The sequence below is a fragment of the Muntiacus reevesi genome, chromosome 1 (genome assembly GCF_963930625.1).
Source record: "Muntiacus reevesi chromosome 1, mMunRee1.1, whole genome shotgun sequence".
Taxonomy (NCBI): domain Eukaryota; kingdom Metazoa; phylum Chordata; class Mammalia; order Artiodactyla; family Cervidae; genus Muntiacus; species Muntiacus reevesi.
The window spans coordinates 16,580,621-16,608,516 of NC_089249.1; the positions used below are offsets into that span (position 1 = coordinate 16,580,621).

The 27,896-nt window shown below is 46.1% G+C and overlaps 1 protein-coding gene across 3 annotated transcripts in view; it reads left to right on the top strand.

Annotated features, from left to right (window-relative positions):
- Nucleotides 1–27,896, top strand: part of ABTB3 (ankyrin repeat and BTB domain containing 3) — a 318,330-nt gene that overhangs the window by 224,828 nt on the left and 65,606 nt on the right. For 2 of the 3 annotated variants that reach the window (XM_065938459.1, XM_065938463.1), the window contains exon 4: nucleotides 17,650–17,802. In XM_065938459.1, coding sequence (XP_065794531.1) covers nucleotides 17,650–17,802 — 153 coding nt within the window. Of the gene's footprint in view, nucleotides 1–17,200; nucleotides 17,507–17,649; nucleotides 17,803–27,896 lie in introns of those variants that run through there. The other variant, XM_065938467.1, reaches the window with a different exon arrangement.

Sequence of the window (27,896 nt, forward strand, 5' to 3'; positions counted from 1 at the left end):
CCTGCCGTCTGACTTTTCCAGAGGAAAAGTGATTCATATTTAGCCCATGTCATGGGCCTGCCTCCTGCGGGTAGCACTGAGGCAAGCCCAGTGCAGGAGCCATGTCTGGAAAAGAAGATTTCTAGGAGGATGCAGCAGAGAGATGTACCTAGAAAGGTGGACTGCTCGCGTAATAAGGAAAGAGGGATACAGCAAGACAGAGGCTGGAAAGCTGGAAGTGGAAGGAGAACAGGAGTGAGGAACTGATAGGAAAAGCCACGAGAACCCAGCCTGTGTGCTGAGCAAGTGTGCAGGAGCGCCCTCTTTCGGCAGTGTGTTGTATTGCTACAGTCGTAGCTGGAAGATGCTGACGAAATGGTTTTGGTTACCAGAGCTACCTTCCTTGTTGTTGTTCAGCCGCTCAGTCATGTCCACCTCTTTGCCACGCCATGGACTGCAGCACGCCAGGCTTCCCTGTCCTCCAGTCTCTCCTGGAGTTTGTTCAAGTTCATGTCCATCGGGTCGATGATGCCATCCAACCATCTTATCCTTTGTCGCCCCCTTCTCCTCCTGCTCTCAAGCTTTCCCAACATTAGGGTCTTTTCCAATGAGTCACCTCTTTGCATCAGGTGGCCAGAATATGTGAACTTCAGCTTCAGCATTAGTCCTTCCAATGAATATTCAGGGTTGATTTCCTTTAGGATTGATTGGTTTGATCTCCTTGCAGTCCAAGGGACTCTCAAGAGTCTTCTCCAGAACCACAGTTCAAAAGTATCAGTTCTTTGGCACTCTTCCTTCTTTGTGGTCCAACTCTCAGATCTGTACATGACTACTGGGAGAAAGTGTTTATCTTAATCTGATGTTTAAGGTGATAGCAACTTAGACCAAGTGTGAGGTGCCTGGTGTACATGAAGATGCCTAAATGTCAATCTTTAATTGTACTTCCATACCTGTTACCTCATCTCAGTGGCCTTGTAAAGAAGAGCCAGTGAACATTATCCTCATCTTTAGGTGAGAGAGGAATCTAAGGGTTTCATGACACCTTTGCTTTATCTACTCACCATGCACTCAGCTTCCATTCAGAACCAACGCCTGCACCCCTCTGACCACACACAACCCCCAGCCCACCCTGCTTGCCAGCCCATTCCTCCATCTCAGAGAAGTGACTGCTCCTGACCTGGGCTCATCCCTGGATGGGATCTCGTTACACTGCCTCCCCTGAGACTGGCCCCAAAGCTTGACCCCTTCACTAGGAGAGGCGGCAGGAGTGCTCCTGAGAGGATTGGACAGGTTGTACCAGTGGGTAGGGGACACACCCAGATCTTTCCATCTCATCAGCTAATCAGCCCTGATTATTTCACTTATGTGGCTGGAGAGGGTCACCCTGGAGTACTGACCTAGACAAGGAATCCTTTCCTAGATAGCACCAAAGTCCAGCTTAACATATAGCCCTTTTGGTTTTCCTTTAATCAAATCCTTCCTGGTTTCTGTCATCTTTCACTTCCAGATTCAACAAAATGTAGAATTGGTAACGTTTAGTCAGAGAAGTAAATTGTGCATATGTTTTCTTCTCATGCATATGGGGAGTCCATAAATCTGTTCCATGACCAAATGGTTGCTTTGTGTAGGCACCAGAATTGTCTGGCCTCCTGCTCTAGTCCCTTCCTTGATTATTAAGACTCTTAGGGTTTTTCTTTTCTTTCCTTCCTTTCTCCATATTCCTTCTTTATTTTCCTTTTACAGGGAAATTCTATCCCATTTCCATCCCCTATGTTTCCAAAGGACCCCCCGCCCACATGCTACATGGTGACATTCTCTATTTTGTTATCCCAGTTAATCTTGGGGCTTTGGCACAGTCTGAGACAGATGATGTTATCCACTCATCATTTATAACTAATCTAACTCTGAGAAAGACTTGAGCTAGACTCACAATATGAGTTAGATAGAGCTGAAATCGCAGGACTTGTCTCTGGACTTAATAAAACATGGATTCTTCTGTCTTGGCTCAGAAAGAATTTGGTGAGACAGCGTACAGGAAAGGAAAAAGTTTATCAGTATAGGAGGCTTGTGAGAGATAGAAGCGGGCAGACGAGGGAGTGCCACAGTGCGAACTTACGGACTGCAGTTTAATAATCAAGGAAAAGTGGGGAGGGGCAGAAGACCACCTTCTTCCTCATTTTTAGTAAATCTCAAACTTCCAGCATCAGCTCCTCCTCCATGTAGAGCGGGACAGTTTTCTTGTCCCTACATGGTCAAACTGGGACTGACATGGCACAACGGAAAATGAGCAAAAAGATGGCAACATATACTAAAAGATGGTAAATCATCTCGGTTCCAGTATAATGTCCTTATTTTTTTTAGTGTGGGCAAAGGAGCATGTCCTAGGAATCATTAAACTACTGACATTACTTGGCAAGATGTGGGTCTCATTCCACCATTGTTTTACTGTTTGGGGGCATGTTTCTGCTACATGCTACATGCTTCTGCTACATGGGTTTTGTTGCTGAGCAAGCCTGCTTGGTTTTGCAGGTGGCAAACCTGCTTTCTTGAGTGATCATTAACTTGCAGAGTTCTCCTATATACTTTCCTTTACTTACTAAATTAATCCCTTAGTGGGGTTAACTATTAATCAGCTACTTTGTCCCTTTACTTTGTCCCTATCAGAACCACAAAACAAAGATAACAATACCAAAAAAACCCCAAAATCTCATGTCATTAATACTAAGGAAGACAACTGTACCAGAAAAATCTCTCCCAAGGCTTATTATTAAAATTGAGAACAAAATTTAGCTTTGAGTTTCCTGGCCTCCAAGGCAAAAAGAGCATTATAAAGCTCTCATCATCTAATTTAAAAAGAATCTTTTCTGACTTTAATAAGTTCAGTCCAGGGCTGATACTCAGGTCCTCCTGGTGATCTGAATCACCAGAAGTGTTTAGTGAAAGTCGCTCAGTCATGTCCGATGCTTTGTGACCCCATGGACTATACAATCCATGAAATTCTCCAGCCTAGAATACTGGAGTGGGTAGCCTTTCCCTTCTTCAGGGAATCGAACCCAGGGATTGAACCCAGGTCTCCTGCTTTGTGGGCAGATTCTTTACCAGCTGAGCCACAAGGGAAGTCCAACAATACTGAGAAGCTCTTAAAAACAATCTGTAACCAAGTCCAGGGTTCCACTGAGGGAAATTATTGATCTGTGCTCAGAGCAGTCAGGTACTTCTGGAGACACACGGTCCCATCTGTAAACAATAGCATTCATTATATAAACGTGGTCCCCTTGGTACGGGGTAGGGTAGAGTATAGAAATCACAACCCTTTCCTACGTGAGTAGATCTTAGACTGCACGTGGCCCAGTTTCCTCCTCCATAGATGAATCGAAATGCCTCAATGTTCAGTGACTGAGTCAGTGCCACACTGGTCTTTGGAGGAGCCATGTAAGAATAGACAAGTAGGAGGACTTTGGATTCTGGCAGATGTGGGATCAACTCCCAGCTCTGCGCCAATACTTGTGGTATCCTATAGGTTACTGAATCTTGCAAAGCCTCAGTTTGCTCATCTGTAAATAGGGATGATAATCATAATTACCTTCCAAGGTTGTTTCTGTAATTCAATGAAATAATATACATTTAAGCTTTTTGCACAGTCTGGCCCATTGTAAGCACTCCAGTAGATGCTATTAAAATCCTAATAATGATTATAATGATGTAGACCTTGATAATAAGAAGAAAAACTGAGTCCAAAATTAGGTTGCTTAATATCTGCTGTAGCCCTTTTTCCACTTCCCCATTCACCAGGATTCTTGTCTGGAATTATACTGAACTGAAGGATATTCCTTAGAACCGCACCATCCAGTAAGGTGGGCGCTAACCACTTGTGACTAGCAGGTGGTGGTTCAGTTGGTAAAGAATCCACCTGCAGTGCAGGGGACCTGATTTTAATCCCTGGGTTGGGAAGATCCCCTGGAGAAGGAAATGGCAACCCACTCCAGTATTCTTGCCTGGAAAATTCCATGAACAGATAAGCCTGGCAGGCTAAAAGTCCATAGGGTCACAAGAGTTGGACACGACTTACTGACTAAACCACCCAAAGTTAAATCAATTAAAATGGAATAAAATGAGAATTTAGCTACTCAGTCGCACTAGCCATATTTCAAGTGTCCAGTAGCCACAGAAGCTTGTGGCCATTGTGTTGGACAGCACAGATTCAGAGCACTTCCATCATAGCAAAAAGTTCTGTTGGAAGCTGCCTTCATGGCTCTTTCCCCCTCAGCTTCCTTGTAACAGTATGTTATTGATTTATTTATTTCAAAATATTATGCTGTTACTCTAGTTCTCTGGTCCCTTAACTCTACTGTGAGTGCATGCGAGGCCCGCAAAACCCCAAGGACACACAGTCATGTGGTCAGTTAGTGGCAGAGCCTGCTCTAAAGCAAGTTCCTAACTCAAGACATGAGTCATTCCGTGGAGGCCTGGGGAATCAGCTGTCTTCAGTCTGTGATTTGATGAGTAGGGTTTTGATTGATCAGGGCTGGAGTATGAATTTAATCCATCCTGTCAGACTGCCAAGTGCAGGGTAATGTGAGTTCAAGGGGTTTATTACGAGGGAGCTGGAATATCACCTTCTCAAAGCTGCAGCCCAGTGGCAAGGACACAGAGGGGACCCTCCAGACTATGCCCGGCCTCACCTTTAGCTCCTCTTTTGTTGTATGAAAAGAAAGATTCTACATGGTGTGTTAAAAAGTGATCTGTTAGTGGAGTGTTATTCAGCCAAGAGAAAATAAAAAGAAAATCCTGACATAGTGACAGTGTGGATGGGCCTTGAGGACATTATGCTAAGTTAAATAAGTCAGACAAAGACGAATACTGTATGATCTCACTTATAAGTGGAATCTGGAAAACCTGGACTCAGAGAAGCAGAGAGTAGAGAGGTGGCTGCTAGTGGCAGGAGGTAGGGGAGTTGGGGAGATGTTGGCCAAAGGACCCAAAGCTCCAGAGGAATAAATTCTGAGGATCTAATAATATACCGCATGGTGACTGTAGTTAATAATATTTTATTATGCACTTGAAAGTTGCTAAGTGAGTAGATTTTAAAAGTTCTCACCTCAAAGACAGAATGGTAATTATGTGAGGTGAGGGAGGTGTTAACTAACCCTACCATGGTGATTATAATATGCGAGCATCAAAGTGTCATCCTGTACACCCCACACTTACACTCTGGTATGCATCAACTCTAACTCAATAATGTTGAGGGAAAATAGCTAAAATTCCTTACAAGAGAACTTTTGCAAGGATGAAGTCTTTGAGATACGTTTCTGTCTTCCAAGAGTATCTGTATTGTGATTTTTGTGGGTTAATTATGACGAGCTCAAAGCCACTGTCAGTAAAATTTCCTGAGGCTGATAAACAAAATCAACTTCCTATGACATAGTTTACACTTTTAAATGAATAAACAATTCACTGTAACAAATACTTTAGTAAATGTAGTTTCTAGGAACAAATGTTAATACCATCTCAAGGTTACAAATTCATAGTCTTTAGAAGATAACTATTAAAAAATGTTTATCTTTTTTTGCTAAACAGAAAAACTCAAATCCATGGTGACAAAAATAAAGGAAAAGCAGAGATTTAATGTACATGTTATGGGAACTGATATGAGTGTCACTTAGAATTAGATTTGGCTGTCAGTGACAGAAAACTCAAATAGCAGGTGTTTAAATAAGATAGATGTTTATTTCTCATATAAACCAAGTCTGGAATTAAGAATCTAGGGCAGATACGGCCACTTAATCAATCATCCTTCTATCATTGCACTGTGCCACGTGGCTTTTACCTCATAGTTCAGTTTGGCTGCTTGAACACCAGCCATTCTGTCTACATTCTTGCCAGCAGAATGGAAAAAGACCAGAAAAAGTTGGGCCTCTTCTATTTAGGAACTTTCCTAAAAGTATCACAAGAAATTTCTGCTTATATCTTTGTAAGAACCAGTCTCCTAGCTGAAAGGGAGGCTGAAAAATGTAAGCTAGGTGGTCATGAGCCCACGTGAAGATTGGGGGTCTTATTACAAAGCAAAAAGAAGATACATATCAAGTGAGAGCCAGCAATCTCAGCCAGAATATAAAAACTCCCCGCTCTCTTTCTAAACAGTTATGGTGAACCTGTTGTTTTGGTTCTCAGAGTGAATATTTTTGCCAACCCATTTTTTATATTTCTTTTCAAATGTTTCTCTGATTTTGTGTTTTTCAACTGCAATTCAAGTATTAGGAGTTTACAGTTTTAGTCCAGAAATTACAAGGCCCCGGGTGGTTCTTCCCTTGTCTCTCTCCAGGGCTGCCTCCTACCCATCCACCTCACTCCACCACTCCCATCCTTGTCAGCTCCAGCCTGTGTGTACTGTAGCCTCTGCCTGCAAATGACAGATCGCAGAGTTACTAGCCTCAACTCAGGGTCTGTCTGCCTGTACTGCTGCGTATAACTGTGTGCCCTTAGGCAAGTTATATAACCTCTCTGCTCCCTTTCATGCTCAGAACCATGCTTAGCATAAAATGGGACCTTAATTTCTGTTCTTTCAAGCCACCAAGTTTGTGCTGGCTTGTTACGGCAGCCACAGGAAACACAGGAATATGCATCTCATTCGGTTCCCAGATGATTTGGAGCTCCCTCTGCCAAAGACGGAAAACTAGACCGAGGACCTAGATGAAATTCAGGAGAACTGTGAATTTTGCACTCGCCAGCAGTTCTACTCCTCTCCGGTTCAAATTGTGAGAGACATGTTGAGCACTTAAATGCTGATGAGAAAGTCCAGAAAGGAGGTGGAGGTTGAGCTGTGGGACTGTGGGGAGAGAAGTGATGGAGTCACATGCCCAGGGAAGTGGTGGGTGGGGAGGGGTGGAGGAGTCCTTCCTCTCCAGGGTGGGAGGGAAGATGAAGACTAGGGGAGGTGCAGCTGTTTGTTGGCAGCCGGGAGTTGAGGAGATTATTATAATTTGTGTACCATTTTTGCTCTGTCTGAACCTGCTTGAACCTCAGAACTGTATTCATGACCCCCCAGCGCTCTAAATCACCTTCTTCAGAATGGGTGACAGGAAAGACAAAGAAGGTCGGGTCACCACTCACATGTACCTGCTGGCATTATTAGCAGACATCACCTCCTCACCAGTGCCCCTTGGCTCTTGCCCCATTTCAGGGCATTTGTATAATTACCCATTGGTGGGGTGGACTTTCACATAGCAAAGGACTTGTGCTTTAGTACTGAATGGCTTGCTCTTCTGTAACAGCATTGGCCTTACCCTACCTGTGATTCCTTTGTCTCATTTCCCAAGAGGTGTGGCCGCGCACTTGTGAATGCTAGGACGTGGTCCTCTGTGATCCAGCCCTCAGCTTCCCCCCTGCCTCTGCCAGTTGTGCATGAGGCTGAAGGGGGCGGGATGCATGTAGAAAGAGGAGGCTACTTCTCTGCAGACAATTAAGTCCCGTGGCACCCACTGCAGATGTGTATGAGGCAGAGTTTTCCAGAGAAACAGAATCAGTAGGATATGTGTATGATCCACTCAGGGAAGAGTCAAGGCTGCAGCTCAGATGTGAAGGCAGTGAGCTGGCAGTGTCCCTATTCTTCGGAAGAGATCAGTCTTTCTTTTTCTTCAGGCCTCCAACTGATTGATGTAGCCTACCCATCTTGTGGTTGTTATTGCTGTTCAGTTGCTAAGCTGTGTCCGGCCTTTTGCGACCCCCGTCGACTGCAGCGCACCAGGCTTCCCTGTCCTTCACTGTCCCCCAGAGTTTGCTGAGACTCATGTTCATTGAGTTGATGATGCCATCCAAGCATCTCATCTTCTGTGGACCCCTTCTTTTCTTGCCCTCAGTCTTTCCCAACATCAGGGTCTTTTCCAATGAGTCGGCTCTTCACATCAAGTGGCCAAAGGATTGGAGCTTCAGCTCTAGCATCAGTATTTCCAATGAAGATTCGAGGGTTGATTTCCTTTAGGATTGACTGGTTTGATCTCCTTGCAGTCCAAGGGACTCTCAAGAGTCTTCTCTAGCACAACAGTTTGAAAGCAACAATTCTTTGGTGCTCAGCCTTCTTTATGGTCCAACTCTCACATCTGTATAGGACCACTAAAAACACCATAGCTTTGACAATAAGGACCTTTGAGGTCAAAGTGGTATCTCTGTTTTTTAATACACTGTCTAGGTTTGTCATAGCTTTTCTTCTAAAGAACAAATGTCTTTTATCTTGTGGAAGATAAATTGCTTTACTCAAAGTCCACAGATTTGTTAATCTCATCTAAAAAATACTTTCAATATCCAGCAACATCCAGACTACATATCTGGGTAATATGTGTTTGACCATATATCTGGGTAGCTGTGACCCAGCCAAGTTGACACATAAAATTAACCACCACAAAGTATATATATATATTTTTAAGTTTTATTGGAATACAGTTGATTTACAATGTTGTGTTAATTTCAGTGAAGAGATTCAATTATACATATACATATATTCATTCTTTTTCAGATTCTTTTCTCATATAGGTTATCCGAATATTGAGTAGAGTGCCCTGTGCAGTACAATAGGTCCTTGTTAGTTACCTGTTCTCTGTATAGTAGTACATATGCTAATCCCTGCTCCTGATTATTCCTACTCCCGACATTTCCCCTTTGGTAAGCATAAGTTTGTTTTCTATGTCTGTGACTCTATTCCTGTTTAGTAAATAAGTGCATTTATTTCATTTTTTTAGATTTCACAGGTAAACAGTATCATATGATATTTGTCTTTCTCTATCTGACTTCAGTGTGATAATCTCTAGGTCCATCCATGTTGCTGTAAAATGCATTATGTCATTCTTTTTATGGCTGAGTAATATTCCATTATGTATATATTATGGAATATATAACTTTCCATATATATAGTAATATTCCATTATATATGTGTGTGTGTGTGTGTGTGTGTGTGTGTGTGTGTGTGTGTGTAATGAGCACTAGGGTATCTTTTTGATTTATGGTTTTCTCCAAATGTATGCCCAGGAGTGAGATTGCCAGATCATATAGTAGTTCCATTTTTAGATTTTTAGAAACCTCCATAATATTCTCCATAGTGGCTTTGCTAAGTTGCTGCTAAGTCACTTCAGTCATGTCCGACTCTGTGTGATCCCATAGACAGTAGCCCACCAGACTCCCCCGTCCCTGGGATTCTCCAGGCAAGAACACTGGAGTGGGTTGCCATTTCCTTCTCCCCATAGTGGCTCTACCAGCTAACAGTCTCAGGAACAGTGTAGGAAGGTCCGCTTTTCTCCACACACTCTGTAGCATTTACTGTTGGTAGATTTTTTTGATGATGGCCATTCTGACCACTGAGTTGATTCTTCACTATGGTTTTGATTTCCATTTCCCTGATTATCAATGATGTTAAGCATATTTTCACGTGCTTTTTTGGCCATCTGTGTTGTCTTCTTTGGAGAAATGTCTATTTAGGTATCTTTGGAGATAGTGTCTATTTAGATATAACCATCGTCAAGTGTATTTTTTTAGTATTTATATTCTCAAGATGATGCTAAATACAATCATGAATATAAAATACCTATCAGACAATAAGATGGGTGCTTGGTTCAGAGCCAACTCCCCAAGACTGAAAGATGATATTTTGTAAGATTGTTGGGAAACTGAAGGAGAATCCTGGTGGGAGGCAGAACCCACCTCCCCTGATAAAAGCTGAAACTTGCTCTCCCAACCTCCCCCACAGCCTGGGACAGGCTTGTGACCTACGTTTAGCCAATCCAATAGAGCACACACACCACCCTCCCCCAGCTTTAATTGGGAGATCCAGGTACAAACAAGCTCCTTCTATTTTGTTGTCTCCTGGGCCTCTCACCCCTCTTATGGCACTCACCCTCCTGGCCTCACCTTTTCCCCCTTAAACATGATAACACAATTCATTGTTTCTGATTTCTGGCTTGAGTCATAATACTCCCTAGGGCCTGGTTATTTAAGTGTGGTCCATGGATTGGTGGCTGAATCACTGCCAGAGAATTTGGTAGATATGCAGAATCTTGTGCCCTACCCCAGACCTACTGAATCAGAATCTTCATTTTAAAAAGATTCTAGATATTCATATGCACATTAATATTCAAGAAGCTCTACTGTAGCCCACACCCTTGGCTCCTCCCTCTCTAGGCTGTCTGCAGGAACCACCCCCTTGGGCAAGCCCACCATACTTTGCATAGTAGGGCTGTCACTATAGTAACCAGCCATGGCCACCTCTGACCTTTGCCATCATCCTCCTAGCTTTGGTCTCACCACTACAGTGAGATCACAGTGAATATTGCTATAGAAACCAGCCCTGGATATTGTCTAGTATCAGTTCTGCTGCTTGTCCTTCATTCCCTGTGTCCCTGAAATTATGAGCCTCCCAAACCACAGTCAAACATCTAAATTCTTCTCCAGCCTAAGAAAGCTCAACAAATAACAAATATGAAAAGTCAGGGCCACACGATTTATAAAGAAAGGCACAGCAACTGCAGAGATTTGCTTCAATTTGAAAAAAGACGGGAACATCTCTCTGTGTACCAAGGCCTTTTCCTCCATCCAGCAGGGAGAAGGCTGAGTGATGCTAAAAACAATGCTGATGACAGCTACTGCTTGTGAGCACTTTCTTGGTACCAGGCGCCAGGCTACATGCACATCATCCCATACAGTCCTTACAATAACCCTCTGTGCTAGTTTCCCGTGGCTGCTTTAAAAAAAAAAAAAAAAAAGACTAGTATAAACATGGAGGTTCAAAACAACACAGATTGATTATCTTACAGTCTAGGGGTCACAAATACAAAATCAGTTTCACTAAATTTAAAATGTCAGCAGGGCTGCCTCCTTCTGGAATCTCCAGGGGAAAATCTGTTTCTTTGCTTTTTCCAGCATCTGGAGGCCATCTGTGTTCCTTAACTCCTGGTCCCTTTCCTGTATTAGTCCAACTTTTTGCTTCTGTCATCACATCTACTCCCTCCTTTGACCTTTTTTTTTTTTTCAGACTGTTCCAGATATTAGTTGCAGCACGTGGGATCTTTTAGCTTCGGCATTCAAACTCTTAGTTGTGACATGTGAGATCTGGTTCTCTGACCAGGGCCCGTCCCAAGCCTCCTGCACTGGGAGTGCAGAGTCTTAGCCACTGAACTACCAGGGAAGTCTCACCTTTGACGTCTCACTTCCCTCTTCTAAGTTTCCTTGTGATTTCATTTTGGGCCCACCTGGGTAGTTGAGGCTTGTCTTCCCTGCTTAAAATCCTTAATTTAATCTCATGTGCAGACTCTGTTTTATCAAATAACCTTGGCAGGTTCTGGGGATTAGGTTGTGGACATTCAGCAGGGCGACATTATTAGACCAACCACACCCTTTGAAGTAGGTATTGTTATTATTGCCACTTTCCCAGTGAGAGGACCAAGGCATGACCATTGGAATACAGTGAATCCTCCATATTTGTAAGGTCCACATCCACAGTTGGTTGAATCTACGGATGCAGAGCCTGTGGTACAGAGTACCCACTGTTCTATGCCATTTTATATAAAGGATTTGAGAATTTTGGTACCAATAAGGTTCCTGAAACAAATTCCCCTTGTATACCAAGGGACAACTATACTTTGTTCAAGGTCACTCAGTTTGAGGGTGGAGCTGGAATCCAGCTCTCACTCAGCCTGTCTCCAAAGCTCAAACTTCTGACCTCTGCATGGTACAGCCTCCAAATGGCTTTGAACTCATCTTCCGTTGTCACTAGGAAATTAATGAAACCAGCAGCTCTTTAAAGAATCAGCTTCCAATGGAAGTTCCTCCACCGCAGACTAAAATTTCAAGGGCTGAACAAAATTTAAGTCAAACCACAGGCATTTTCATCTGCTGGGGCTTCTATAACAAATTAACCCAAACTGGGTGGCTTGAACAAAAGAAATTTATCTTTTTACAGTGCTGAAGACTGGTCAGCAGGTGTGGTTTTTTCCAAGACCTCCTTCCTTGGCTTATAGACAACTGCCCTCTCACTGCATCTTTCACATGGGTGCCCTTTGTGTCTCTCCACATGTCCCAGTCTCCTCGTCTCATAAGGACACTTATAAGTCACACTGAATTAGGGCCCACTCCAATGGCCTTATTTTAATACCATTACATTTTGAGGTTCTGGCATGTAGGGCTTTGATGCATGAATTTGGGGCCGATATAATTCAGCCCATATCAACAAGAACTGCTCTGACCTCAGGAACAAGGCAGTTCAGACCTCTGAGATGATTCCAGAGCCCTCTGGACGCCCTCACTCCCAGCTTTAATATTTGGTTCACATTCTCCAGCCTCTGGTCTCCAAACTCACCTGCAGTTACCCTGTCAATACCCTGGTTTAGTCTCCTGGGACTGCTGGGACAAATTACCACAAGCCTGGTGGGTTAAAACAATGCACACTCATTCTCACAGTTCTAGAGGTCAGTAGTCCAAAATCAATTTCACTGGCCAAAACCAAATTGTCAGCAGGTCTGCTCTCTTCTGGAGTCTCTGAGAGAAGACTCCATTTCCTCACCTTTTCCGGCTTCTAAAGCTGCATGCCTTGTATTCCTTGGCTTGTGGCTCCTTTCATCCCAACCCAACAGCAGAGCATCTTGCTTCAGCATCACCTGTACTGTCTCCCTATTTCCCTCTTCTAAGGACCCGTGCGATTGTATTTAGGACCTACCCCAATATCCAGGCTAATCTTCTCAAGTTCCCTAACTGAACCACATCTTCGGATTTCCTTGTGCTATCAGCATTCACAGGTTTGTGGGAATATGACCTGATATCTTTGAGGGCCGTTATCCACAGTGATTCTGCCTCACATGTATCCTGGCCACCGCATCTATCCTGGAGGGCCAAATAGGACATGACTCACGTGAAGGCCCCTTGGTTGAGCTGTAACGGTCTTTTCTGCCTCGGGGCCTTGGCACAGTCTGTTACTTCTCTCTAAAATACTCATCTCTCTACACATTCACATAGGGTCAGTTCCTTCACATATTTGAGGTTTTGACTCCTCTTCAGAGAGGCCCTCCCACCTCCCCACCTCAACCTGTTTATTCTCTATCCCAGCAACCTGGCACCAATCACGGTTTGCAATTGCTTTGTTACTTGGTTGATTTACGGGTTTCTTATATGTCTGTCTTCCTGTTAGACTGTTAGCTCTATGAGAACATAGATGTGTCTTGCTCTCCACTCTGTCTCCAGCCCCTGGAAGCAAACTTGCAATATGGGTGTGCCCTAAAGGATTTTTAGGGTTTACTTTTTAATTTTTATTGAAATGTAGTTGATTTACAGTGTTGTGCCGGTTCCAGGCACACTACAGTCTACAACAACATATTGCTTATAGTTCCCTGTGCCATACAGTAGGACCTTGTTGGCTATCTGTTTTGTATATAGAATGGTGTAATTGTAGGCTGTCAGGCTCCTCAGTTCACAGGATTCTCCAGGCAAGAATCCTGGAGTGGGTGCCATGCCCTCTTCCAGGGATTCTTCATGACCCAGGCATCAAACTCCCATCTCTTATGTCTCCTGCATTGGCAGGCAGGCTCTTTACCACTAGCGTCACCTCGGAAGACCATTTTAATCCTAAACCCCTAATTTATCCCTCTCTGCCTTTCCCCTTTGGTAGCCATTACTTTGTTTTCTATGACTGTGAATCTATTTCTGTTTTGTAAACAAGTTCATTTGTATAATTTTTTAAGTTCCACATATAAGAAGAGCATATTAACATTTGTCTTCCTCTATATGACTTACTTCACTTGTATGATAATCTCTAGGTCTATCTATGTTGCAGCAAATGACAGTATTTCATTCTTTTTCATGGCTTAGTAATATTCCATCACCATCTTCTTTATCTATTTATCTGTCAACAGATATTTAGGTTGCTTTCATTTCTTAACTGTTTTAAGTAGGGCTGCTATGAACACTGGGATGTATGTATCTTTTTGAATTGGCATTTTGTGATTATTTATGCCCAGGAATGGGATCACTGGATCACATGGTAGGTAACTCAGTTTTCAGTATTTTAAGGCCATAATGACAATTTTAATGGCACTGCCCTATTTGAATTGATTATGTTCCCCCACCCCTCTGTTCACCTCGGGCCACATAGTCAGAGGTTATTAGATCTGGGTTGCTCCTGAATTCCCAGGGGATTTTATTTAAAATGCAGATGCCCAGGCCCCACCCAAGACCTATTGAACCAAAACTCTGGGGGTGAAATCAGAACCTTGGCAATTTTCACACACTGCTTGCTACCCTCCCACCCCCCACACCCTACCCATCCATCTACCATCCCCTTCCCTACCCATCTCCCACACTGGGCCTTGATTCTTAGGCTGAATCTGCTTCACTAAACCATGAGTTCCTTGGGCCTCCTCTAGGTTTTAGTCACTACACACTTCACCAACAAAGTGTTCTCTTAAAAAATGTATCAGGAGAATGCAGTCTTTTTCCCTCTTAGCATTCTCCACCTTCTCCTTAACTCAAGACCCTAGCATTCTTTCCCATCTCCAACCTCCTCCAAAAGAAACTTCACAAATAATACTATTTTTCTTTCCCTCTGAGTAGACAAGATAAGAAGATTTTTAAATGAGTTGCTGGCAAAGAATTCATGAGCTTATAAACTATTGAGGTCAGAGTGACGAAAAGAAGGCAATGTTGAAAGGGGAGAACAAGTCCATAGAAAATTCCAGAGGCGGTGGAATCTGGGGTTCAAGGTTTCTTATTCGAATGCTCGCCGCCTGTCTTGGTAAAAGTGTTATTTCGAAGGCAGTAGAGCGTCTTTTTCTCCTCTTCTGTATTCATCAGGAGTTGACTGTGTGCCCCAGGCCTCAGCATCTAACATGAAAGACAGCTGCTGAAGGGCAGTGTTATAGAGGACCCCGAAGGGTTGGGAGTTGTGGGCTGTGCTTGAGGGACTGGGACCAAGCAAAGGAGAGGCAGGCCAGGAGTTGGGGTGCCGCCCCTGAGAAAACAGCGCAGAAGGGCATCCCGGTTTGGTTTCAGTGGTGATGGAGTCATGGTGACAAAAATAAGTTCTGCTCACCTGAGACTGTAGAATCCAATTCAATTTCAAGTCAGTGTGTGTTTATTGAGTGCCTGATTCGGTTTAGGTGATGGAGAGAATGGGAGAATGAGGACGACAGCCTCAGCTGCAGGCTGATCCAGGCAGAAACTCCCTGGGAACCTGCCCCACAGGTCCACAGGTTCAGAGACTCGATTTCATCTGCTTCGCCCAGTGAGGAATTGATAAATCTTAGTCCGTTTCATGAGCACATTATTTATTAGGTGCTCACAGCCTGCCAGGCACCGTCCTGGGACGGGGGATGGGCTGGGTTGGTGAATCCAGCAGTCCCAGGCCCCTGTCTCATGGAGTTCACCTTCTCGGGCGGCATCTGCAAGGCTGCTAGGTCAGGCGCTGGGGTTTGGGCCACCGTGGGAAGGGTCCATGTCGGGAGGAGTCCCCAGGAGAAATGTTCAGGGAGAGGTGGGGTTTGAGTTGTGGTTGGAAGGTTAAGTAGGGTGTGGGTTTTCAAAGGATTGGAAACCTTAGAGAATGGAGCTGAATGAGAAGGAATGAAACAACCTGCTATCGAAGGTCCATGACCAGATGGGCCCCCTTGGGGTAACAGGTACATGCTGGGAAGTTGGACAAGTACCACATGGGGTTACTGCACGTGGGCTGTGAGGTCAAATGTCTTGGGTCTGATTTCCAGCTCTCACATTTGCCATCCTTGTGAGCCAGGGCATGTTACCTAACCTCAGTACACTTTATTCTCCTGATCTAGAAAATAGGCATAATCATAACTAACTTGTAGGTTATCCTAAGTATGTATCTGAGATCATGAATGGGATTAACTGAGATGAATGTAACTGTTAAGTCTTAACATTGGATAAACAGAAAGCATTGTAGAAAAACTGGAACCTGCCACCAAAATGGGGAGACACCTGCATACAGTGAGGGGGACTTGCTGACTTGGGTAAATAAACCCTTTACTTACCACTTTCTTCTCCCACCCATGGCAGCCACGCTGGATTGAACAGCAGCTCCAGGGCTAGGGTGAGGCAGGAAAGCTACTGGAACATGATGACATGATCTGGCCTTCCTAAATTTTACACCCACATGCCCCACGTGCCTCAACCCAATTGTAGCCATAATGAATGAATAGGAAACCTTTTTGTTGATCTGCACCGTGCATTTCTCAAAGTGTGGCCCCTGGTCTACCTAAATCAATATCGTAGGGGCTGCTTATGAAAATTATATTCATGAGGCCTGTGCAATTGGCATTACTGGAGATAAGGCCAGGAAATCTGCATTTACACGTACACACACGAAACCAGGTGACCCCCAGGCCCTATACCATACTTTAGAGAAGCTCTTTGAGTGTGCCCCTCTAGGGCTTCCCAGACGGCAAGGTGGTAAAGAATCCGTCTACCAATGCAGGAGACACAGGAAATGGGAGTTCTGTCCCGAGTGAGGAAGATCCCCTGAAGTGAGCAATGGCAACCCACTCCAGTATTCTTGCCTGGGAAATTCCACGGACAGAGGAGCCTGGCGAGCTACAGCCCCTAGGGTCTCAAAGAGTCGGACAAGACTGAGCACGCAGGCACCTGTAGTAGCATCAGCCTCAGCATAGACCCAGAACTCATTAGAAATGCAAATTCTTGGCCACCTCCCCTGATCTTCTGAATTGGATACTCTGGGGTGTAACCCAGCAACCTGCATTTGAAGAAACTCTCCAGAGACTTCTGAGGCGCATTATGTTCACCTGGGGGAGGTTTGAAAAACTATCAATGTCCAGCGTCATCCTAGATAAATTAAATTAGAATCCAGGGACGGGACTCGGGTATCAGGGTTTTCCAAAAGCTCCCTGTCCTCTGTCCTAATAGGAAGATGGAGTTTATAATAATCACTTTCAGGAACAGGAAGATGGCACAAATGTATTACACCTAGAAAGTTCAGCCAGAAGCAAGATCTCGGTTGCAGCGAGTCGGACCCTACTGTGACCCCTTTAGCTAGTGGGGAGCCGAGACTTCCCGCAGCTTGGGGGTGTGGCTAAGGCCCCAGAGCCCCGCCCCCTCCTCCCCCGCACGTCCTTGCAGCTCTGGGCTGCCCCTCCAGGTTCTCCCAGAAGACTGCTTCTTCCCAGATGCTGAAGTCTGCCGGCAGTCTGGTGCTTGAGCAGAGCTGAGGCCTGGGAGAACTTGGGAAGGATGACAGGAAGCAGCTAGCGGTGGGAAGGGAGTGTTGGAGGGCACTTTAAGATTGGGCTCACCGTGGGGAGCCCCAAGTCCTGATAACCCTAGGAGTGGATTGGATTCTCTACTAAGCACCTGACCCTCTGAGTCATCTCCTTAATGTTCCTTTGATCGCCGAGGGAGATTACACTCACAGAAGAGTCACGTCGTATCCTTTCAGCCACATTATCCCCCATTTACAGATGAGGAAACTGAGGCCCAAAGACTCCAGAGAGCCTGCCCCGAGGTCACCGGTGCGGTCCGGATGCCTCCAAAGGTTCTCTCACTTTGAATTGAGAGACAGGGTCTCCAGGGAAAAGGGGGAGGCCGTGGGGAAGTCGGAGGTGAGCAGGGGTGGGGCTGAGCGGGCAGCCCCTGCTACTGCCGCGCTAACGCGTCTCGGTCCCTCCCCCGCCGCAGGCCCTTCCTCGTGCTGCCGCCGCTGATGGAGTGGATCCGGGTGGCCGTGGCGCACGCCGGCCACCGCCGCAGCTTCTCCATGGACAGCGACGACGTCCGCCAGGCCGCTCGGCTGCTGCTGCCCGGCGTGGACTGCGAGCCGCGCCAGCTCAGGTAGGGCGGCGGGCGGGAGATCCCGGGGCGGCGGGGCGCTGGGAGGGCGCCCTTCCTCGCACACCCAGCCCGCGTCCCCGGTGCAGGGAGCGCGGCCGCAGCGCGCGGGGGCTCCGGGCTGGTTTGCGCCCTGGGCAGTGTGCGCGGGCAGCCTTGCTGTCACGAAGATCGAGGCTCCTCGGGTTTAAAGGAGAGACGCAGGCTTGACAATAAGCAGGTCCCTCGAGTTGCAGGGACGGAGGAGGACTGGGAGCAAGGCTATGTGGGAAGGCTCCTGATTCTTCGATTACAAGATATCCGTGTCCCTTGATCTTGATTCTAGGCGTATTCTTTCTGTTCCGTTCCCTCTCCCTCTCATCCTGCCCCTCTTCTCTCCGCCTCTTCCTTCCCCCTCCTTCTCCCCCTCCCTCTCCCCCTCCCGCCGTCTTCTTCCCTCTTTCCCTCTCTCTACTAGAAGTAAATTATTGTCTCCCTGTAGTTTTCTAACTAAACTGTGCAGAGTAGAATTTCTGGTTGGGTCTGAGCGCGCCTGTGCTTTTTCACTGGCATGGAATGAACTGGCTCTCCCTCCATCTCTCACCCCTGCATCCAGGTCTCTCCTGCATCAAGGTGGGAATTATTCATGGACCATTCAGGGACCCCATGCGGGGTGGGGGAGGGGGGGACTCACTTTATCGAAACCACTCACTCAGTTGAGTCAAAACCTGGCTGTAAATGCAGACAATACAGAAACTCAGACATAGGTGTGTGTGCATGAGTGTGTGTGCTTTCCCGACTCCCAGGTCTGTTGTCTAGTTGTCATGGACACCATTTTCAAATCCCCATTGCCCACCAGGTGAGTGTAGCCTGCCACGTGGCCAGGCTTCAGAGATTTCCACCCTTCCAGGATCTGATTGGAAGTCTGCAAGGGGCGGGTTTGCAGAAAAAAGCATAGCCCACTGAAGGCTCTTAGATGCCCCACCACCCAGGGACATGCAGGGCCCTGATGGGAATCAGCAAGCGTTTATTGAAAGCTTACCACAGAGTGAGCACTGTCATAACTGCTTTACACAGACTAATTAATATTGAATGAAATGGGTATTATTATTATGCCCACTTTACAGACAAGGAGACTGAGGCACAGATAGAATAAATAACATGCATAAGGTCACAAGATTTGCAAGTGGTGGAGCCAGAATGTGAATTCAGGCAGCCCATACCCCCAGACCCCATAGTTCTAACCCCTGATTTGTACTCTCCTCAGGAGGTTTCTGTCTAGACAGAATCTGTCGATGCCACCATCCCTTACACTTTGTCACCTAGAATAACAACAGGTCTCGGAGAGAGACACACACGGGAGCAGCCATTTACTGAGCACCCACTGTGTGGCGCATATTAATTGCAATATGAGCTTTGCATTCATTACTCTGATCCCTGAAGCAGCCTCCTGAGGGTAGTATAAACTTCCCATTTTACAGACTGGGAAGTTGTTGGTGGTACAGTTTATAGGTGTAGATGTCAGGGATGCGGTCCTTGTGACTCTTGCTCCGAAGCCCATCCTGTGCCCGTGAGACTCCTGCCTCCTGTTTCGTGGGTGTGGCACCCTACCTGCAGGCTCACTCCAGCTGCCCCTGCTCACAGGCCCCAGCTCTGGGCTGGGATGAACTTGAGACTCCAGCTCTCCTCCTTGAAGCAAACCTGAGGCCGCTGGGTGGCGGAGAAAGTAGAATACTTCCTTAACTCTTGCTGACAAAGTACTTCTTGTCTGTCATGCTCTCAGGAAACCTCACAGCCTAAAGGGGAGGCACCTGGGCTCCTGAGTCCAGCTGCCTGAGTCCACATTCCACCAACATGGCTAATTAGCTGTGCAACCTTGCGCAAGCTAGTTAACCTTTCTGGATCTTCATTTCCCCACCTATAACATGGACATAATAATAGCACCCCCCTTCAGATACTGGTGCAAGCGCAAAGCAGGATCGCAAACATAAAGGACCACACTGACAATGCCTAAAAGGAAGTAAGTGCTCATGATATGGTCATTTGTAGTGAGCATTATAAGTCTCTACTATCGCTGTAGTAATAACGGAGGTTCATATCTAGGTATTGCTTTATCTTAAGATTTTCTCATGTGAACCTCAAAACAAACACACTTGTTAACTGGGAAAATAGTGCTTCCCAGTTTTACAGAGAAAGATATCAAGGCCCAACAAGATTAGGTACCTCTTCTAACATCACACAGATGTTAAGTGACAGAGTTAGAAGTCAAACATTGAACCCAAACGCCCAGAGATAGAACCAATTTTTCTGGCCCCTGCCCTGGATCTGGAGTCAGTTCGCTTGGGGGATGCTGATCACCTTCTTCCAGATGCTTCTTCTCCTTTCCTAAATCCATAGGCTGAACATGAACTCCAAGGACCACTGTCATCTGTAGGCCCCTCCCCCAACACAGAGCTTTCACTGCACCGTCTAATGACCAGGTGTTCTGACAGTTGCACCAAGGATTTCAATTTCAGGGTTTGTCCAGTTTGATGCATCAGCCCTGCCATTGGGGATGTGAGTGTGATCATCTGCCAGGCCATGAGGCACACAGTGACAGGGAAACAAAGGAAGCCAGTTCACCTGCATCTCTAAGCTATTTTCAGGCATTTACCTCTCAGTTCTTGACTCATTTGTGCACAGGATGATGATTTGTGCCTAGGAAATATGCTAATTGGTTGTTCCAGCTAAATTTTCCTCACGTTTGGAAATCATTTTCAAAAAGAAAACTAAAATATAGTATTTAGTTAAAATTTTTCCTAAATAATAAATGTAAGATAAGTTCCATCAACTAGACTAAATTCAGTTCATGATATGATCAGCCAGTTGTTGTTGTTGTTGTTGTTGTTGTTGTTGAGTATTTTTCAGCCTGGGCAACATATAGATATATATACATATATTTTCCAATCACATTTAGTGTGATGTGAAGTAGGAATTATTGTCTCCAGTTTTCAAGGGATGGGATCAAAGAAGTTTTGTTCATTTAGATAGCCAACAATAGGTACTAGACACCTGCCTTGCAGTAAGTCTTCACTGTGTGCCATCCCAAATTCCACAAGACAGACTTTATTGTCCCATTTTACAGATAGGAACACTGAGGCTAATTGCAGTTATGGGACTTGCCCAAAATCACACAGCTACTGTAAGGCAGATGAGGTGTAAGATGAAGGACTTTGCAAGTTGACTTGTCTCTCTGCTGTCCCAGACGTTCATCTTCGAAGTTGCTAGGCAGGCTCCTAGTTCTGAATCATTTGGAGCTTAACATACTGCTATAAGTAATCAGTCTTAGAAACAGTGTTGGTAGTTTGGTATTCTAACTGATGCGGGAACTTGGGACATGGTGTTGGCAGCTGAAGTGTCAGTGACTATTAGAACATATAATTACCTCCCAGCCAGCCAAAGTTTCCTGGTGGGAGGCAGCCTGGACACCAGCCGGGACAGAGCAAGCAGAGTCAAGGATTCCCAGGTCTGACGCTAGTGCTGCATTAGTTTTCTCAGTGACCTTGGTCAGTCCTGTGGGAGCTCTCCTTTTGTCTTTATTCTGCTGCTGTAAAGCCTCACCATGGCAATCGAGTTTATACCAAAGAAACACCATTTAATGCGGCTGCAGATTGTAAACCGACAAGGGTGACCCATTTATTCTTCCTTAATTAAAGTATCAGATCATCTTTCCTTTCTTTTCCCTGTCCTTTGGGGAATGGAGAGGAGGGAAGTAAGAATAAAGGAAAGAACAAATAAATAACACCTCCTGGCAGCATTTGTACATTTTCTTATTAGGCTTTGCACATTTTCCTGTTAATAATTGGTCTTGAAACATTTCAGAAACACGAACAGTAAATGCTGCTTTTCCCCACATTTGTAAGAGGCACTTCTGCTCCAGAGTGAGGCTGTGTTAAAATAATGGTAGGAAAGGGTGTTCTCAAATCCTTTCTTAGCTGATAAATGACACTGACCAACAGCAGTTGGAGGTTGGAACCATGAGCTCCCTCCAGGAAATGGCTAATCTTTTGGCAAGTGTTTCTTACTTCCAAACCAGCCTGTGAGCTATCCAGAAGGGGTAAGTTTGGGGATGGTAAGATGCTAAGAGTATCAGACTAGGACATTACAGATAGGAACGGTAAGGCTAGTCGTGGTTATGGAGCTTGTCCAAGGTCACGCATTGTGTTCTTTACTTTGCTCTTCTGTTACATTTTTCAAGCTCCTAAGGCCAAGCCCCACACTAGATGCTCTCATCTGGATCTGCTGCTTTCTAATGGGTCACCTTGGACAGGTCACTCTGCCCATCTCACAGGACCAGGTTCATCCCCTGTAAAGATGGGGGTGACGACTGTTTCGTGGGATGGGGAACTTCACTAAGAGGTCACATATGAATTTAACAAATTTTACCACTTGGTAAGATTGGTCTGCCCCTCCTAACACTTCTTAGGTCTCTTGGGCCCATTTTGAGGTTAACTTGCTGTTCATTGTTCAGTCGCCAAGCCGTGGCTGACTCTTTGCTACCCCATGAACTGCAGCACAGCAGGCCTCCCTGTTCCTCACCATCTCTTGGAGTTTGCCCAAGGTTAATACGTTAATAGGTTTTATTATTTGTCTAGTTTAGGTCAAACTAGCTTCTGAAACAAAGACTGTGCCCCTGAGGCATCTGAACTGAAATTCTGTTGCCTCTTACACAGCCTTATAATGACAGCTGGAAGTTCGGTTTCGTTTACCAAACACATATGGGGTGCTGATGGCCCACCAGAACCTGGGTGGGATCCAGGAACATCAAGTCAGGGAAAACCCAGCTGCTGCCCATCACATAGGAAGCAGGCCTGGTGCTGCTGGCGCTGCTGGTCCTTGTTCCCATAAGCTTCTGTGGCCCCTTAAGAAGAGGATCACCTGGTTAAGGGGAATTCCCTTAGTGTCAGAAGGAAAGATGCTCTCCACCCACTCCTTCCCCAGCCTTAAGGAGCCAGGTCTTTTCCGAGCTCTGAGGAGACTTAAGTGCTGCTGGGGAGATGCCTACAATAAGCAATAGCAAACAGATCTGCGAGATAATCTCACAGAGCCTGAATACAAAGAAAGTGATGTAGAGCGTGGAGGAGAGAGGCCCAGGGGAGGGAGGGATGGAGCACCTCAGGACCTTGGAGAGGATGGGACAGCCTCAGGCTCCTGACCAGGGACTTCTGGAGAAAACGGGGGGGGGGGGGGGGGGGGGGGGGGTTGCGGGAAGGGATACATCTAGAGCCGCATCTATGCCAGCCGTTTCCCTCGGTCAAGTTTGCATGGGCCCCTGAATTCAGACCTGGGTCTCCCCATTCTCTCCCTCAGATCACCTGCAGAGGCCGAGCACCTGGGCCCTGCACATGCCTCTGCGAAGGCTCCCCATCCTCTCAGAGTGGGAACTGCTCTCTTCTATCCTCTCCTCTCCTCTCCTCTTGAGTGCCCTTGTCCTCGCCACTCTTCAGCCTCTTCAGCTGGGTTGGCTTAAAAGTGCAGGCACGGGATGCCAGTTCCTTCACTTCCAGCAGACACGAGACCGCCCTCTGGGCCCAGAGATGACCCTGTGGGAGCTGCTGCCACCCCTGCCTGAAGTCACTGCATTAGCGCCTCCTGCAAGATGGGAAGCCGCCCTCTGCCTGCTCCCAGGAGGGGCGCTTTGGGGCTCGACTGTCCTCCCCTATCGGTGTCAGGGAGGAGCCACAGAGCAGGTCCAGGAGCAGAGCTGGCAAGGCGCCCTGCACTCAGAAGGCCCAAACCAGGCCCCACTGTGTGCCTGGCCTACTGTGAGTTAGACTGGGAGTGAGTGGGCAAAGAGGTCAAGAAATTATGGAAAAATCTGGCAAATACTCTACTATAAGGCAGTAAAGATCTAGGTCTGAGAACCTGAAATGCAAAAAGTACCGTTTGTTGTGAATCCTGAGAATAAACAGATTTACTAGGTAGAGAAGGTAGAGCTACGAGAGGAAGGGAGAGGGCAGTAGAAAAAATAAGTCCACACAGAGGGAACCACAAGGCCAAGGTGGGAGTGAGTTGGAGGAAACATAAGGAATTGAAACTGAGAACACAGGTTCAACCAGCAGTGCTCTGAGCACCTCCTGTTGGCCAGACTCTGGACCAGACGTTGGACACCACAGAGAAATCTCGGCTAAACTCAGCCCAGGGAGTGTCTTTTATGCCACACCAAAGAATTTTGACACTATCTTGCCGGAGGTAGGAGCCGTACCAGATGGTTAAGGATGGGAGTGACAGCAGTGTTGTGTTTTAGAGACAGGGGCTGAGGCAGGAAGGGGCCTGGAATGAAGACACTCTTACAGGGATCCAGGTGAGAGATGCTGGTAGCTGGACTGATGCAGAAGCAGTGGTCATGGAGAGATGGGGAAAGATGCTAGAGAAGATAAAACCTGGGGACACATGTAGGGGGTGAGGGGCTGAGCATTGTTAGAAATGGCCCTGGTGTGCTGTGGAGAGAGGGGCCCGGGGTTAGTGTGGGTACCAAGTTCCAGTTTGGAAGATGAAAGAGTTCTGAAAGTGGTTGGTAGTGGTGGTTGCGTGACTATGTGAATTACTTAATGCCACAGAACTGTACACTTAAAATGTTAAAAATAGGAACTTCCATGACAGTCCAGTGGTTAAGACTCTGCGTTTCTGGTGCACGGGGTACAGGTTCGATCACTGGTTGGGGAACTAAGATTCCACATACTGTGTGGCATGAAAAAAAAATTTGATGTTAAAATTGTCGGTTTTTCTGTTACATATACTTATTACAATTTTTTAAATTAGTCCTGATGTGTTATAAGGTGAAAAGGACCATAGAGAATAGTCTATGAGATGTCATCACCCTTGTGTGAAATACATACCTGAGTATTTTCTATATCCATGTTTAGATTGTCTCTGGAAGAGTATACATGAAACCAATAACCAGCCAAGGAGGGGAGTTAGAAAACTGGGTATATCTATTTTCTATGGCTGCTGAAACAAAAGCACCACAGACTTGGTGACTTAAAACAACGGACATTTACTGTCTCACAGTTCTGAAGGCTAGAGTCCAAAATCAAGGTGTCAGCAAGGCCGTGCTCCCTCCGCAGTATCTGGAGGGGGATCCTTCTGTTCCCTTCCAGCTTCTGGTAGCCCCGCATTCCTTGGCTTGGGCCGGCATCACTCCAGTCTCGCCCTCCTTCTTCACATGGCTGTCTTCTCTCTGTTTCTGGTCTAAACCTCCACCTTCCTGTAAACACCAGTCAAATTGGATCAGAGCCCACCCGCAGTGACTTCATGTGGGGCTTGGCCAGTGGCTCAGCGGTAAAGAATCCACCTGCAATGCAAGAGATGAGGGTTTGATCCCTGGGTCGGGAAGATCCCCTGGAGAAGGAAATGGCAACCCACTCCAGTGTTCTTGCCTGGAGAATCCCATGGACAGAGGAGCCTGGTGAGCTATAGTCCATGGGGTCACAAGGACATGACTTAGTGACTAAACAACAACAATGACCTCATCTAACTTGACTGTATCTGCAAAGACTCTGTTTCTAAATAAAATTACCTTCACTTCATAGTTGTCGGGTAGGATGCTTACAATTTCAGCATATCTCTGGGGGAGGCGGGGGGAGACCTAATTCAGCCCATCATATGAGGGAGCCAGAAATGGGAGGGGAATTTACTCCTCTGTTGTGTGTGGTAGCATGTGATGTGATAACTCTTTCCCCTCCAAAAACTTTTGTATTAGAGTTTGACTCAGGTTTCTGGGGAGTGTGTAGCTAAAGATGCTATTAAAAAATACAGGACACAGACAATGTCAGAGAAGTAACGGGTTCAGTTTTGAAAATGCTGAGTGCCAGATGCTGCCCACTTGGTTGTCCATGGAAATGAGAGAGTCTGTGTCAAGCTCCTCCATCAGAGGAAGCTTGCCAGGGAATTAAGTGCTCATGTTGTCATCTAGTTAGAGAAGGAACCAAGCAGAGTGGCTAGGAGTGCAGGCCTGTAGCCAGACTGCCTGAGTTCAAATCCTGGCTCGACTTCTTACTCTCTGTGTGACCTTAAGCAAGTTATGCACTTCTCTGGGCTTCAATTTCTGTATCTATAAAATAGGAACCATAATATTCCCACTCTTTATCAGAAGAATTAAGTAAAATGATATAATTAAACCATTTAACACCACGTAGAAAGTAAACTGGGCTTCCCTGGTGGCTCAGTAGTAAAGAATCTGCCTGCAATGCAGGAGGCGTGGGAGACATGGTTCCATTCCTGGGTCTGGAAGATTCCCTGGAGAAGGAAATGGCAACCCACTTGAGTATTCTTGCCGGGAAAATCCCATGGACAGAGGAGCCTGGTGGGTTACAGTCCATAGAATTGCAATGAGTCAGACATGGCTGAGTGACTGAACACACACACACAGCAGGTAAATCATGTAGCATACTCGTGTCACAGAAGATGCACATTAAATATTAGTGAATATCCTTGCTCCCCCACTGGGGACCAGGGAGGTCAGCTTCTCCCAATTGCCAAACACAACAGCCTCAACTTCCTCTAAGAGAGATGAGGAATAAATATCCTGAAGCAATGTGCTAGTGTGCCAACAAGGGGTGTGGTTTGTAGCCCAGGCTGAAGGCAGGTGTGTCTGGGCCCTTCTTCTCTAGCGGCTCGGTCCCGGCTCCAGGTGCAGGAAGAAAATTGATTGGGGCTGGCTGGCTTGGGGGCCACTGTCCCCACCTCAGTGATTTCCGAGTTCCTCGGGATACTCAGGTTCTCTATTTTCTCTGAAGTGTGGGATTTTTGAAGACCATCATTGGATGGTATCCTGGAACTTTGACCAAAGTGGTTGATTGTCCATTCCCAGCTGTATTTGCAACCTTAGATGAAGTCACTAGCAGGAAACGACAACAGAAAGGAAGACGGATAGAGAACAGATATGGCCCTTCATTGATGGGGTCTTGTCCCAAGCAGGCAGAGGTTAGGGAAGGGGGTCATAGAATACTCTAGAAGAAAGAGTCATAGCTCAGCCTTTATCTCAAAGAGTAGCTTCTTTCTCTCTTTAGAGCTGGGTCAGAAATCTGCTTCCTTGATTGCAGGGCCTGCCACAGAACATGGCACATAGTTGGAGCCCAGTAAATACTTCTTGAATGAATGAATGATACAAAGGGCTGTTACCAAGTGTGTTGCTGATACTAGATGTGACAGACAGGACTTTTCCTATCTAATTCAGATGCAAAATGGCTTCAACATGGAGACAGCGGTAGACAGGTAAGATTCAGGCGGGGAACTCAGAAGAAAGGTCTTAACTGAAATGCTTTTGGGAGGCACGCTGGCAGACTGGTGGCCCCTGAAGTCATGCGTGGGCCTGAAGCCCAGGAAAAGGGTCAATGAAGAGGCGTCATCACAAGGCAAAAGACTAGGGCTCCCAGGTCTGAGAAAAGCCTGAAGAAAATGAGGTAGCAGATGTAGGAAACTGAGATGGGGAGGGGTTGCCAGCATCCAAGGGTATCCACAGGCAGAGAAGATGCAGACCAAAGGAGGCAACTTGACTGGCAGTGCGGGAGATACCAGTGCCCATAGCAGCAGTTTCAACAGCCCGGTGTGGGCAGAAACCAGATTGCAACAGCAGACAGTTTGCCAACACTTGGAATTTCTTCTGAGCTTCCAAAGTGTTGAAAGTAAAACAAACACATTTGGTGCTTACAGAAAGGCAGAAAAACTAAATCTTAAATGGTATTTGGGGCTCACGTCCAACTGGGCCTTCAGATTCAGTCTGGAAGTTTGAGAGTATGTAGTCTGCCACATGGGATTTGACTTCCTAGGAACAGGGGTTTTTTGGCGGGGAGGGGGGTCCCCTCTTGAGTCTGTTAAATTTCTGTCCAAGATGCTTATTTTCTCATCTGCGAGCAAACCTCCCAAACTCTAGGTGAAAATGTTAGTTACACAGGAGTGTTAACTTCCCTTAGCAATGAGCCAGCCAACCGGTACTTACCACACTGCCATATCCTTATACAAAGTCCTTCATATAATGTCATGACAATGGTGCTCTGGGTAACGGTGAAAGAGCAGGTCCCATCCTTCAGAAAGTTTGTAGTCAACCCAGCGATTAGAGCCCATGTGCCGTTTTTCCA